The sequence below is a fragment of the Populus alba genome, chromosome 1, assembly GCF_005239225.2.
Source record: "Populus alba chromosome 1, ASM523922v2, whole genome shotgun sequence".
Lineage (NCBI taxonomy): Eukaryota > Viridiplantae > Streptophyta > Magnoliopsida > Malpighiales > Salicaceae > Populus > Populus alba.
In genome coordinates this window covers 12,898,302-12,914,053 of record NC_133284.1, presented here as the reverse complement: position 1 = coordinate 12,914,053, position 15,752 = coordinate 12,898,302, and the positions used below count along the sequence as shown (strand labels likewise).

At 32.9% G+C, this 15,752-nt stretch overlaps 2 protein-coding genes across 4 annotated transcripts; both read right to left on the bottom strand.

The window, feature by feature from the left end:
- Nucleotides 1–1,429: 1,429 nt before the first annotated feature.
- LOC118039255 (transcription factor bHLH71) lies at nt 1,430–4,484 on the bottom strand. 3 transcript variants are annotated; one of them, XR_004685899.2, is made up of 4 exons: nt 3,414–4,481; nt 2,403–2,822; nt 1,670–1,886; nt 1,430–1,592 (listed from the first exon to the last, which is right to left on the bottom strand). XR_004685899.2 is itself a non-coding variant. In XM_035045908.2 (3 exons), the coding sequence occupies exons 1-3, from the start codon at nt 3,804–3,806 to the stop codon at nt 1,791–1,793; spliced, it is 909 nt and encodes a 302-aa protein (XP_034901799.1). In that variant the 5' UTR covers nt 3,807–4,481; the 3' UTR covers nt 1,430–1,790. The 3 variants fall into 3 exon arrangements, 2 of the variants coding, with proteins under 2 accessions (XP_034901799.1, XP_034901800.1); XM_035045908.2 differs by having other exon boundaries at nt 1,430–1,886; XM_035045909.2 differs by lacking the exon at nt 1,430–1,592 and having other exon boundaries at nt 1,792–1,931; nt 3,414–4,484.
- Nucleotides 4,485–13,799: 9,315 nt separating this feature from the next.
- Nucleotides 13,800–15,487, bottom strand: LOC118039254 (RING-H2 finger protein ATL29). Its single transcript, XM_035045907.2, has one exon. It carries the CDS (start codon nt 15,026–15,028, stop codon nt 14,159–14,161), a length of 870 nt encoding a protein of 289 aa, XP_034901798.1. The 5' UTR covers nt 15,029–15,487; the 3' UTR covers nt 13,800–14,158.
- Between the last annotated feature and the right edge of the window lie 265 nt (nt 15,488–15,752).

Genomic DNA, 15,752 nt, shown 5'->3' with positions numbered 1-15,752 from the left:
ATTCCCCATTTTTTTTTTTTTTTTTGGAATAAAACAACTTGAAAATGGCTTTAAAAGATCATGAGCCATTGAGGCATCATTTTAATATTTAATGGTTCATGTTTATTAAAAACAAACTATTTCCACGTTCTTTTTTTAATGCGTAGTATGAATCAATTTAAAATTCGGAAGACAGAAAGGAAAAAAAAAAACAAAACAAAACGGAAACACAGTCCTGTTTAAACGGAAACCTTGCCCTTTCTTTTAGTGCCTGAGCTAGGGTTCTGATGAGGTTTGCATGGTTGCTGTAAATGATGACGAAAGATATTTGTTGGTGGGATTTTTTTATATATATTATTTATTAAATAAAAAACTTAGATATTCATTAATTACTTTTTGGGTTAGGAGTATCCTGTACATTATCTATTATTATTTATTAATTAATAATAAATAAAATAGTTAATATATAAAAAATATGTATATATATAATAAATGATAAAAATAATAAATATTATTCATATATATTTATTTTATGTCAGTATTAATATATATATATATATATATATTGTATTAAAAATAATCTAAATATTATATAAATATATTTATATAATATAAATATATTTTTCGGTTAAATTACTCAATGGATTTCAAATCAAATTTGATATTATCTACAATTTATCTATCATCCATGAAAATTGAAATACAAAAAAAGACTTATCTTTCCAAGTCGCATCAAATTAATTTCCATCAATTCAAATTAAATTGCCGTACTTATGTAAATCAGATGGGACGGGGTATGGGGGGCCATGGGAAGAGCTTATTGATAAGATCATAGCTGGTCTATCTTAGTTCCTTCGTTGGATCTAGTGGGCTTTCCATTCGGCCCTATGAATAGTCTGTAATGTAATTCGGCCTCTAGAGCCTTACTACCGATGGGGTTTTCCCTTCTGTAACAAAAGAAATATTGGAAAATATGGGCCCTGGAATGGGCCTTATATTTGTTAGAGCATATATACAATGCCTTTATCTTCTCTAAGTCGAGGTGGCCGTGGAATATATATATATATAATTGACTTGATTGATTATCATACCAATTAATCAGAAGAAAAAAAAAAGAGGTTAAGTGTTTCATCATTCATTAACAGAGATGATTTCTGCATTAAATTAATAATATATTAATAATATTCATGAATGAAGCAAAGAAGTAAATTTAAGATCTCCTAATTATTTGAAGTAAGAAGTATTAGTGATTCATAATGACAAAATTAAATATTTAAATTTACTGGAGTTGATCCATCAAATCTAAAACTAGATTATTTTACCGGATCAAGTTTCATGAGTTTTATAACATTAATGTAATAAGGCAATCCTTGTGCTTTTCTACACATTACAAATGAAATTAGAGTTTTGATACTAGAATATGCTTTAATAATAATAATATAACAAAAAATAACAAAAACTACGAGCACTCAATCGTTAGATTTTCAGTCCTTGAAACAGATACCTTCTTCACATGCCAGATTGTTGCAAACATGGCTACTCTCAAATCTCATTATCACCCTCATTCCCTTTTCCTCTCTAATCCCATCATCTCCCTCCTTCCATTTTCCTTTCTGTTTGAAAATACACTTTTAAAGTTTTAGCCCTCATGAACTGTTAAAAAAACATAACAAAAAACATTACAACTTACAAAGCACATGTGTCCAACTACACTGAAGATGCATTGAAAAGCCCAAGAACCGGAACTTCATCACAAGAGACAAAAGTGGGTGGCATTATGGTGATTTTGGATAGATAAATGACTTGACTGATCAACACGGGGCAGTTTCTTCCTCAATTATTCGAAGCATGTTGTGGACAGCTCCTGCTATGTCATCTACCGAGGTGAGTTGGCATCCTTCTTCAAGCTGCATCAAGTATGTTCAGATTTTAGTCCGAAACTGCTTCTTTTTCTGCAATTCTAGGCAAACGGACATGAGTTTCTAAACTTAGAAAACACCAAAAATACTACAAAGTGTCGTCCTTACACACCCTGCCCATTCCCCCCTGGCCCGTATGGCTATAATTGAAGACCATTGCTTATAAAATGGCGACAGATTTCCTCGCCATCGATCTCATTATTGTGGGGTCATTTGTTAGGAGCGTATACTAGTTGCATAATTATAGTGCTATGCATGCTTTCTGAATGAAATACATGACCCATGTAACATGTCCAGTAGTATTTAGTCAATGAAACGACTGCATTTTTCTAAAATATGAGATAAAACATCCTTACAATAAAAATATTATTGATAGAGATGGCACCCAAAGTGACATGAACCATATAAGAGGAGGGTTCGGAATTTACTTTTCTTTTGTGTCGGGGTCCAAATTAAAGTAAAATGAAGAAAAACAATAGCACAACATATATTCATTGTACATACCTTGGTACTGATTGAGTATAGAACCAAGGGGTCCATGGTGGTCACATTGATGTGAAGGACAGTGAGGTAAAGTGTTTGAAATCCAACAACCAGCTTTGAAAGCTGTCTGGGGCTTCTTCTTGAGAGAATCCGCATATTTGCATGGGTTTCAATCAAATTGACCTCAATATCGGCTATGGATGCTTTGGTTTTTGACGTAAACTTGTTAGGGATTTGAGACCAAGTGTATTGAGGATACACAAAAAACTGTGCGAAGGGTGGTGGTGGAAACTCTGAGGTTGCAGTAGCATCTTCAATGTCATAATCAGGTCCTGCTAGTCCTTGATGTGGTTTGAGCTTTTTGGCTTCAAGGGATTGCAGAAGGTGCTCTAACTCCTTCACGAACTCTATGGCACCACCCACTATAGAAGCCTGGTCACCCTGCACTTTAAGAAAGGTTTAACGAGCGTAATTAGCACATGCAGGTAGGTAGGAATTAAGTAATATATAATTAACACGCATGATGACTGAGATAATCGCAAAGTTTAACCTTGAATGTCACATTAATTGAGATTAATCACCAGCAGCACCACACTTGAACGCTTGCTCTAGACTCTAATATTGCTTATTCTCACGTGAAAATAAAGGAATTATGCAAAAGAATGAGCAAATTAGAGTGGTGGAACCAAGATTTTCAACTTTTCGTGACTGGGTTATGAAATGTATACATGCTTGAATATGAGATATGTAGAGACTCTAAGCTGCGAAAACTCTTCAACTAGGCCTCTTTAGTTAACGAACTAATTTGCTTACTCCTATTTCACAATAAGCTCTTTTTAATGTCTGAATGTTCATTTGCCAACCGTCCACTAGGAGACTTACCGAATTCTATTACAAAAAGTTGGCAAAAACAACAATCAGTAGAACATCTCCATGACTAATGATCACCAATTACTTAAATGTAGCTGGCATTATAGGAAAAAGGCATGCAAGAGAACAGATATTAGTTATCGGAAACAATTGGAAACAAACCCTTTGAACATAAGATTCAGGCACGAGAGATCTCAAAACGGCAAGATACCCGTTCATCAGTTTCCTCCGATTCCTCTCAACAGCAATATGAGTCATCCTTTGTGTCTCAGCTTCTTCTCTGTTCTTGCAAACTCTTGGCTTTCTTCTTCTTCTTTTCTTTTTTCCTTGCACAGCTAATAAATTCTGCCTCCTATTGGTGGCTTCTACAGAACATCTTTGTTGAGTCATTTGTGAAGAGCTATTTACAGAAACACCATGGTCTTGAGGTTTCAAATCCTCTAACAAGAAACCTGCTGTCTCTAGGGAGTCATGGCAGTTATATGGAGTTGCAGGGATAGTGTCATAGCTTATGAAGTTCAGGAACTCACTAGAAGACAGTGCTTCTAGTGCCATTTCCCTCCGAACTGTCAGCTAAATTTAACTATCTTCACCTCTCTAAATGGAACTTAAATAACTCAATGTTGCATTATAATGACAACCACCCCTTACTCTTCAAACTTTTATATACAGAGGCATGTGTTCTGTACACTGGGGAAGGGGCAAATTGGTGAAGAGGTAAATTTATGCTGGGAGGGTAATCTAGAGAAAGAGAAAGATATGGTGCCCGCGAGAGGGGGCAGAAAAAAGTTGTTTTGCCTTTCTGCTTGCAAAAAGTGAGGAGCTCTCTCTTTCATTTGTGTTTCAGTAACCTTCCGGATAGTCATAGGTGCTATCAACACTGCTGGCAATGTTTCTGCACAGGTGAGAGAAGAGAGGAAAGGGGTGGGAGGGGGAGGGGGGGACCCAAATCTATGTAGAAATATGCATACAAACAATATATGCAGCTGTGTAAAAGCTACCCCTCACATTCAAATCTGTGTTGGATTTTGTGGAAAATGACTGGCTCGCGTACCGTAGATTCTCTCACGAAAATGGAGAGATTATTTAGATACATAAATTACAAGGATTTTATAACCTGTGTGCTTCACAACCCATAGCTTACCATACATGCCACTCAAGGTTTGTCTCTAGTGTGCAAAATGATAATATCTGTTATCTGGGCCGTTCATCATGCAGCTTGCCAAATCCAGTGGCCGGTGGCTGTATATGTGATAGTGACTACTATCATATTTATGTGTGAAAATAACGTGCCTCGATGATGTTTCAGTTAAAATTAAGGTTGTCAATTTTATTATGTTTTATCTGAAATGATCAAAATATTTTATATTAATTTAAAAAATAAAACAAAACAAAATAAATTTTATTTCATTTTAAATCTCAGTCCGTTCCAGATTTTTCAGCTAAATTCCACCCGAAAGTTCCGGTTTCATTCCACATGTTCCGTTCCACTCTTAAAAAACCATTAAATCAAATTGAACATTGCTCAATTTCATTAATTAAACCACCTGATTATAAAAAGCTCTTTTTCATTACTATTTTCAATAGCAATGATATTAATAATAATATTGAAAATTATTATTATTATTTTCATTAACAATGATATTAATTTTTTAAAATTAGATTTATCACTAATATATATGGTTTATATTCATGTTTTTTTTTTTCATGTTTATACTTTGTAGGAATTTGAGGAAAACAAGTGATGCTTTAGATTCCATTAACCACTTGATAACATTGACCTAACTTTATATTTAAAATCTTTTTGTTAAAACATTTTATTTTCATAATATTTTGATATTTTGTTTAAGTTGAATTATTTTAAGTTAAAAATCTATTTAATCTTGACTACTTAGAAATATTTTAAATTTTGAAATTATATTTGTTTGGTATTGTGTTTGTATTGCATAATTAATAATTAATTTATCTTGAATTTAAATTATGTTTGTTGAATATATATATATATATATATATATATATATATATATATGTGTGTGTGAACAGTACAACCCCGAAACGGCACACCGAAAAACTCCAAAACTGAAACATTCTATTTCAATTAAAAAAATAAAATATTTATCGAAACGAAATTGACAACCTTGATTAAAATGGTAATAGAACACTAAGCACCATGATCTGCAGTCACAGACAACAGGGGTCATTTACAGCTTGTTAATGGTCAATACTTGGAGCAAACTCGGTCACCATGTACAGCTTGCCATTCAAATTCTCCAAAGCCTTTAGCTCGTTCCCTCATCTCGTGTAAAGGATTTGCTTGCTAAAGCTTTAAGAGTACAGTTATGCAACATTTGAATTTAGAGGATCTCTTTTTTATATTATATCCCAATATCATTAGCTCAATTGCCAGTAATTTCTCCCTCTTTTCTTAGGAAATCTCCATTGGTACGTTCTATGGCCTTATCTCGAGTTAAAGCTTCATGTACGAGTTAAAGCATGTGCTAGCTTGCGTAGGGTCATTAGGTGGTGGTTCTTCGCATTCAAATTCAGTCTACTCCCTCCCAGCATCCTTAGATATCCAGCAGAAAAGACTGCAGGGATCGCAGTCTTTCCATAACACAATTGATATTCTACCTGTACTACCGCAGCAACTCAAATAATTATTCCAACCCAAGATTGCCCCCATCAATAATTGAGATCAAGACTAGAAAATACAACACATTTTGGCGAAACTCACTGAACTGTCCATAATAAACACTTCAATGGCCATGAGAATCACAATTCACAACTAACAGAAGCGCTTTTTTCAGTCAAATATTGCAAGTTCAACAAGGCTACCTGTGCTTTGAGCCCTGCGGTAGTAGACATCCCTCGTCTTCTAAATCCAAACCCACCAATCTAGTTATTTTACCCTAACCAGGTTTAATTATTATCCTGCCTCTCTAGGAACCACGAGTGCAGTCAGCGAGTCCCACAGCCACAACTTGGATTTGCATATTAAGCAGTCATCTATATTCTGCCGCAAGTCTCGACATGCCTGTATCGCATGGGCACAAATGCATCCATTGCAAATCAACCTTTCCCATGCATCAAAGGGAAAGAAAAAGAAAATCTCTACTCATAACTAGCTTTATTAGTATAGTCTAAGAGCTACTTTCTGGAGATTCAAGACTTTGAAGACATGTCACTGGACAAGTCCATCTATTTGCATCTCTACATCCAACACGTAATTTGTTTGGTCTCTTTTACAGATGTTCAAATATCGATCCGTGTAGAAATATACGAACAGGGGAACTGTAGCCTTATCTTGTGATGAGGACCTATGTTAGGATGGTCTGAACTTGGACCATGGTCCAAAATGTCAGGCTCTGCAGAGAATCCATGTGACCATCAGCTTCCAAAGTGCAATATCCTAGCAATCGTCCAAACTTAACTTTCAGCTCCGTTTTCATCTACCTTTCCCCCCTAATTCTTATTGGCTATACTGTTTTTGAAGTTTTTCCTCTCATCTCGTACTGTTCAAGATTTACACAATTCAAGGAAAGGATCTATATTTCCATACAGAAAAGGGATGTAAGAAGATCATGCCATCAACAGTAAAAGTTGTATGCTTTGTCTATCATAAAAAGCATATGGCAATAGGGAAATGATTAATATGTAGCAAATTATGTGTGAGTGCTTGTCAATGCCGGTGCCTTCTCTTATTTGCCACCATGACAATTAGTTCTATTACCTTGATCAAATAAATGCGGCATTGAATTTTAAATATAGTTGAAAAAGAAGAAGAAAGAATAACATGGGAATCACCTGAAAGATTTCAGCCAACACCAGGGTAACATAAGCTCGATTGCACTGCCAAGTTGAAGATCACATGCAAGACACGTGAATTCAATTTAACAATACCTCTTTTCCTCTCTTTTCAACATCTTTTATCAGTGGATATATTGTTGAATTCAAGGCATTTGATCAGTTAGGGGGGGTGAACTGATCCAAATATAGGCAATTTTGGATGCAATCGATCAAAATCACTATATGGGGCGTGAATTGACTTTTTGATGCAACTACATAGGCAAAAACAAACAAACAAACAAAAACAGGGGGGGGGGGTTTCTAATGGTTTTAAATTAAAAAAGATTTGAGTGATTACAAGGCAAAATCTGGATACTTGCAGATCAAAGATCATGGATCAAATAAGTAGCATAACCAGAGTTGTAAATGCAGCTTATCGTTCCTAAAATGAACAGATATCGCACTACTTCATAAAGGTCCTTGGAGGAATCATGCATTAGAGGAGAAGAAATGAAAGGCACAAAAACGAATTAAGAGAATATTTCTATGCTACAAGCATTCCTTTTCAATAACATAAGCGTCAAATGATCAGTTCAGATGACATTATCCTTACCAAGTATACTATACATTCCCTCCTTATTTTTTTCTCAAGATATCTGTTCCCTTTTTGTACTCATTTAATCCATGACTCCTCAATCTTCAGTGAAAGCAATTATAATGCCGCTAGTGTGGAAAAGAAATCCATATTGAATCACGTGAACAAGAGGATGAAGCAGTGCTGTTACTTGAATGTACTCCTGAAATTCTATATTTCAGCAAAGGTTCATCAGTACCGACCTCTACCCCTATAGTTTAAAATTATTGCCCTTGCGAGTTGTGGCCTAGTGATTGAAGGGATTTGTTTTCTTTCTTCACACCAGGGTTCAAGCTCTACTTGTGTACGCCTGTCATCCTCTCGGTGCCTTACATACTCACTGAGCTTACAGAATGTTCAGTGAGCTCGGGAATTAGTTGTGGTACGCGCAAGCTGGTCCGAACACCCAGATTAAAAAAAATAAAAATTATTATTGCCCTTGCGAGTTGAACCGCTACTTAAGAGACGGCTGATTTTTATCATTTTATTTTCTCTAAATATCTTTAAGAACTTGTTATATTGACATCTTGGAAGTTGAGTTGAGCTTGTCAGCAAAAGGACGGACATTTAGGAGCTGCTAGCTGTAAATTGCTAGCAGCCTAGAACCCTTGCTCCTATTCTATGACAGCCATCAAAAACTGCTGATGGTTGACGAGCGATCGCTACTTTTTAAATTTATATTGTTTTTATTATTATTATTAAATTTAAGATATTCATTTAATTTTATTTAGATATTTCCTCAACTTAATTTTTTTTTTTAAATAGTGCATATTCAGGATTTAACATGCAAGGTTTATATTGCAAAAAAATCTCAATATTTATTTTGTATTATTTTAAATCTTATTTAAGAATAAGAATAAATTGTGTTCTAACACACAATGATAATAGGTGAGAATTTATCAATATTTTCTCATGAAGGCCAATACCAAAAAATATAATAAAAGAAAATTACTTAATAAAAATTAAATTCAAACATTAATTGAGATATTTTTATTTATTTTTAAATAATTTTTCTTCTATAGTCTCATAAATTGATAGATTAAAAAATTCATTGTAGACAACATCCTCAATTTTTACAATCTCAAAATTCAAATCTTATTGAATCTTAAAATTTTCAATTACAAGATAAATAATTTACAACGTGATTTAGAACACATGTAAATACTACTTACTAATTCTTATATCTTGTAATATTTAATTTCATTAAACATTTTTCTTTAACTATTAATGATTGCAATTATGTATTAAGTTTATCAATTGGAAGGGAATGCTAATGATAGTTTGAATTTATTATATTTAGATCCTGAAAAAAAAAATGAAGTGTTATAACAAATATTTCATCAATGGATATTGTAATGTTTTGAATTAAAAGTGTAGGAAAAGGCAACCAAGCCCTTGGTGGTTTAGAAGTAAGTATAATTAAATGAGGGGTATTGTGGTAATTGAACAAAAGTTGATAAATATAAATAAAAAAAAATAAACAAAGAGAGACCTGAAATTAAGATTGAAAAACTGACGAGAGAAGAGAAGAAAAGGGAAAGAAAAAGAAGAGAAAAGAGGGAAATTAGAAGGGAAATAGAAAGGAGTTGAAGGAAATAGGTTTAAAGGTAAGATTATGCTTTAATGTGTATAATATGTTTTCTTTAGCTTTAATTTCGGTTTTAATGAATGTTAGGGTTTTGAGAATTTGTGTTTTGGGTTTAATTGATGAATTAAATTGAATGTTAGGGGTTGATTGTTATGGGTAATTGATTATTTGATTGATTTTGAGAGATTGAATTGAAGATAATGATTTTGAGTTCTGATTTTGTTTGAATGGTGAAATTGTGTTAGAAATTTTGGAGAGAACAGTGGGTTTTCTGTTAAAATTCTGGACTGGAGGTTGAAGATGATGAAAATTCAATTTGGTCCCTCGATTTACGAAAATTACAGTTTAGTCCTCGAACTTTGGAAAATTGCAAATTGGTCCCTGGAGCATATTCCGAGATTCTGAACAGAATAACATATGAATTATGGACAGAATTACTGTATAGATAAGAGAATTTAACACTTTTAATTTGGTCCTCCAATTTGACAAAAATTACAATTTAACCCTAAAAATTTGGTAAAATTTCAGAATGGTCCCTGAAGCATAATGATACATCTTGGACAGAATTGAGGATTAAATAGGGTCAGAATTTCAGTATATTCATGGATTTATGACAAATTTTAGTTTGGTCCTCCATTAGATGAAAATTACAATTTGGCCCTAAAAATATGGAAAAATTCCATATTAGTCCCTAGCTGTACTATTAGCTTTTTCATATTAGTTTGATGAATAATTAAGGGTTATTTAGTTAATTATTACCAATTTTATTAGTTGTTTTTATTATGGATTAGATTTCGGGAAAACCGTTAGATTTTAGATTTTTTAGAAAATTAACTAGTTAGTTCAAAAACATATAGGGTTATGGTATACATCCTTAGTTAAGTGTATTAAATAGGTTAAATGTTCTTTTGAGTCGTTCTTGAATATGTCTCCTTTGTATTCAGATAATCCTGATATTCTACCGGCAGGACGTCAGTAGGATTTTCTTCGGTGTCTACTTTTGGCTTCTGTTTGCTTTTGAGTCAGGTGAGTGGATAATTTTTCATATGCATGAGAAATATTATAAATATTTGATTTGTTAATATGAATTGGATCATGCTTCTTGATAATATATATGTTGATTATTATCCTTGTTATGATAAAGCATGATCAATTATTGATTCTGAATTCTTGATATGAACCAGTATATATTTTGAATTGACTTCTGAATTGATAGCTTCTTATTTGATTGATGTCATGAGTTGAGCTTTGAGATATGAATATGTTTGTTAGACTATGATTATGAACCTATGGTATGTCAGTCAGAATACCAATGCTAACAGGGTAGTGTTAGCCTTTGTGCACATTGTATCTGAACCCTAGTTGGTCGGGGGAGTCACCAATCTGTGTGGACTAATCATCCCACAGTACGGAGCCTCATGCTCATTGCATTTTGATTTTCTGACGAGTTTTACCATATGATATTCTTGTTATGGTCTATTTGATAAACCTTCGTATAAGAACCTAAAGCCATACTTGTATATATATATATTTCTCATTGTTGTATTACCTCGTGTATGTATATTGAATGTTATCTACTCACTGAATTGTTGAACTCACCCTCTCATTATTATTATTTTTAGGTTTATAGCTTGATAGCAGGTTACTTTTGTTAAACCTTCCGAACCTGCTTTTTGGTTGTAATTTGTACATTTTTTTTTGTCAAGTTAGTGCTCCAAAACTATGAATTATATTAACTCTTGTAGTAAAACAATTAAATTATATTATTAAGTTAGTTTTGTTGTTAATGCTGCGTTAAACTCTGATTGAGTTGTTTAAAGGATAGGATTGTATATAAGTTTGGGTTCGTATAGGTTTGGAACCTTGAAAGGGAACCTTACTTTTGTGTCGGTCATGGATCCGGGATTCGGGTCGTGACAGATATATAACTAGTAATTTTGGGATTTTTTTTTCCCTTTTTAAACTAATTCAGACTAAATCTTATTTAAAAAGATTTATAAGTTATTTTAGAATTGATTTCATATTATTTGGAATTTATTAAACAAATATTTACTCTATAGTTTAAGGTTATAACATAGGGCTTGAAAAACCCTAATTATTAATTTTTCATTGTAAGTTGTGTTAATTGGTATTAAAACAAGTTGAGCTCTTTAATATAAAAAGATGTTGATAACATCTTCCCACTTTATGATATAAAAGTGAAAGCCTTCTAAGATGTAGTGAGGGCTTAAAAGGCATAACAGAAGGATTATAAGGTAGCTTAGAGAAATTGTAAAACTTTAATCCAATAAAGCATTCATTAACAGACATAACTAAATAACTAGATTAGTTGTCTCCAAGAAAAGGCATAAACATGAATCTTAGTGAGAAGATGGATGTATCTAAGGACTCAACTCAAGGTAAACCAAACCCCATACATGTTTCTATAATCCTATATGGATAACCAAAACTTGTATATATGGAGGAGTTCAGTGATTAAAGTTGTAAGAGGTTATAAGAGTTTTACAGATAATGACAAGTTATAACCTAAGAGATAAATTTATCTCGAGAAGAATGAATTATAATTAATAGTATATTTCTCTAACTTTAATAGAAACATGGATATACAAGAGTTCTTTGATTGGGTTGCTAAATATAACAAGGTTTATAAATGTGATTTTGTTATTACAAAATTACTCTCTCAATATAAAGGACTTCACAACTAAAAATTTAAAGGATTTTTATATTTCATTAGATAGCACTCAAGGGATTTAAAGTATTTAAGTGTTATGAGAATGTATGCTCTTGTGCAAGACTATGAAGGTTTGGTGTAATTGCATAAATATGAGTATTGATTAAGGATTGATAATTTTGAAGTTGTTTTGCTTTTAAGATGGCTTGTATAACATATATGTTCGAATTCTTTCTCTCTCTCTACACACACACACACACTAGTTGTTTATAACCGTTACAGTCCCAATGAGAGCGAAACGATCGATCAGTTGTTGTAGAATTCTCATGTGCTCACCGCCAGTCGATTAGTTCATTTGGTATACCCAAACAAGTTGACCGGTTCATGCAAAATCCAGATTTGTTAGTTTTAATCCTAGGTGAATTCTTAGAAACATTCTATCAATCCTTTTAAAATACATGCAAAGTGAAATGTTGGCATTCATTTTAATTTTTACTATCAAATAGGATATAAAAATTTACATTTAACACTGAAAATGTATACTTAAATTAAGTCTTCATTTTGCTTCCTTCATGGATTTTCGTCATACTTATAGATGTATTCTTCATATAAAATCTATTCAAAGTTTATTTTCAACGAAGCATATAGTCCAATTTTTATATTATTGTTATTATCAAAATATATAAAAACATAAATGTATGACCTAAAGGTTAACAAAAATAAGATTTCATAGTAACCACTTTCAATAAAAAATGAATTCTCATGAGTCGGTTAAAGTTGTTGGTTACTATTCATTGCTATAGTACATGCTTAGAGTAGGTTTTTATAAGTTTCAATTTGGTTCCTAAAATTTATAATTGCTTCAAATCTAGCATTAAACTTTGATTCTATCATTTGATTCGATAAATTTTAATCAAACTTCCAATTTTGATAATTATGTTTTATTTTCACAATAAAAAATACCTATAATAATTTATTGTGAGAATTTAATATGATTAAATAAAATTTTAGTTAAATAGTACTAATTAGTGTGAAATTGCAAGCAACAATGTACTAATTTAGCTAAAAATATATTCAAAATATGAAACTCTCTTAACTATATTTTTTTAGTCATGTCCACTTATTGTTAAGTTTAAGTGAGCTTGTCTTAAGGAGGAACCTATAAAAATAAAAATTTTCAACTAATCAAAATTTATTGTGTTATTTTTATTTTATTGTTACTTAAAAATAAAATAAATTTGAGATAAATAACATAGAAAATAAATGAGCCTTTATATTTTTATCAATGGAAGCTTGACACATGGGAGGAGATATTTAAAATATTTTATCATAAATATAAGATTTCATAAATAAAAATAAATAAATAAAATAATATCATGTGGCATTGAAAAAAAAAACTTGCATACCCTTACAAATATCTATAAATAAAGGGCCCCACTCTAGATATAAAGAAATTTTTTTTCCGAATAAAATACAAAATTTTTTTTTAAGACAAACTTTTTAAGTATAGAAGCTCTCATAAAAGTTCCCGAGCTTTCTTTCAACAACATTTTGAAGACATATCAAAAGTGTTTTACAAAGTATCAAATCATCAAATCTTGTGCAGCAATGCATGTCTATATTCATGTTCTTGTAAAACACAAATTTTGACTTGGTCTCATAAATAAATAAATTCACTACAAATCAAATTCAAGAAAATAATCAAATTATTGTTTTGTTTTATTTTATTTTATGAAGAATTTAAATAAAAATTGAACCTGTTCATATATTTTGATAAAATTAAATATTTATACACAAGTGATTGTTGTTTAATTTTCAGGTAAATGGTAATATTCTTGACAGTTATAGGGATTTAAAACTTTGTTGTAAAGCCTTTCAGCAAAAAAGAAAGTGTTTATACAGGAGAAAGCATTCATAAAATCTCAATTATAAGGCTTACAGTCATCGATTTAAAAGTTTCAACCATGTCCTGTTCATAAGAGGAAAGATTTGATTATATATAAGGTAACGACAACAAGAGAGCAAGCTAAATACCTTAATCCGATTTTGACAGGGAATCAATAAGCTCGTATCTATGCATTTTTCTGAGGCCTACAAACAGCAGAATGACGGCTAGCCAACTTCGAATAAATTCTGTATAATTTTTTAGACTGATCAAAAAGTTTCAAATAATGTAATCAAAATATTGTGCAAGAAAAGGAAAAAAGGAGAGCATATTAATGGAAGCGTTATTCTCTTTTGATGCCTCCATGCGACCACCCTGAGAAGCCTCCATGGCCATCATTCATAGGGCCTGAGTAGTCCCCAAACGTAATACAACTTCCTGTTGCACAATGCCCCCTTGTAATTTTTACCTTCACACGTTCCATCAATCTCAAAGTATATCTATCCTCTTCTTCTCTAGTTGCTTGTATTGAGTGCCCTGTCGAGTGTGACCTTGACATTCCCAAAATCTTTTCATGCCCTTCGTTTTGTCTGCCCACATCCTGAGTCGAGCTTCCTCTACCATGTCCTTCTCTACCTTCCTCGCCACTATCTTCGCTAACATGAATGCTAATGGCATGCTCTAGCAATACGTTTGTTTCATTAGTATCGTGCACATTAATGTCCCTTCGGTGATCTCCTATCCGAGCCTTTTCCAATGCTTCCTTAGGCAAGTCAAGATCTCTACGACAAACTGGACATGTTTTGTGGGATTCAAGCCAAAGATCAATGCATTCTTGGTGGAAAACATGGTAGCAAACCGTTAAAAGGCGTACTAGATCTTCATCGGAAAACTCTGCCAAGCAAATTGCACATTCAAGTCCGTGTTGTTCGCGTCGAAAATCTTTAACGCTTGAATATGTAAATGTTGGGAAAAGTTGTATTTGTGAAGAATCAAGTCCGGGATTCTCTTTTGAACTAGCCGGATTTACAAGGCCAAGTGAACTCTGCCTGAGATGCCAACCGTGGACTATGCCTTCCATAAAAAATCTATAAAAGCAAATAGAGAAGAAACCTATAAAGAAGAGCACAAGAAGAATTACGGTTACAAGTAGGGTTATTGCCGGTGAGCCAATTGATAGAGTTGTTGGGTATGATGAAGAATTAGACGACATCGAGGATCAGAGATGTAGCCTCGTCGGCTGGCCGGAGCTTAGAGTTTCGCCGGTCTTAGGTTTTTGCATGGATGAAGGGAAATTTAACCAAGAGAAAATGAATCTATTTCTGTTGTGTTGGTTGAATTTGAGGCCTAATAAGGAAGAGAGAAAGAGGCACTTCAATGTGGTTGGGATCATATAAGAAGGTGGCTTAATTTGGAACGGTGATGTAGAGACATCAGTTTCTTGTCCTTGGCTGTGGAATGATTGGTTTCTTTCCCTTGACAGAGATAATGGCCATTGAACGAGTCCTTGTGAGAAGGGTGAGGAGCTTTGTCTGAACAGCAGCAATTTTGGCTCAGCTAATTTCTCTCATCCTATTGTGCCAAAACAAATAGTAACATTTTTCTTTTTTAGGTCATTGGTCCTATTTTCACATAATCACCAAACACAAAATGTCCCACTCAACCCAACCAGATTCAGATCATTTGTACAAATCACAATCAAGATTGAATCTGGAGTGATGTTACTGTCACACCTGAGATTAATATGGTCTTGCCTTGGCCGTCCGGGGTTATGATGCATGCCAGCCAACCTCCCAACCAACCACTAGACGGGGGTTCAAGCCTTGGTACCTCTCAGAACATAATTAGTGCAACTACTTTTTGTAACCTTAAAATGCAATGTTTCAAGCTTCGGCAGTAATAATGGCGAAAAGCTTAACATGGTAATAACTGGTGGC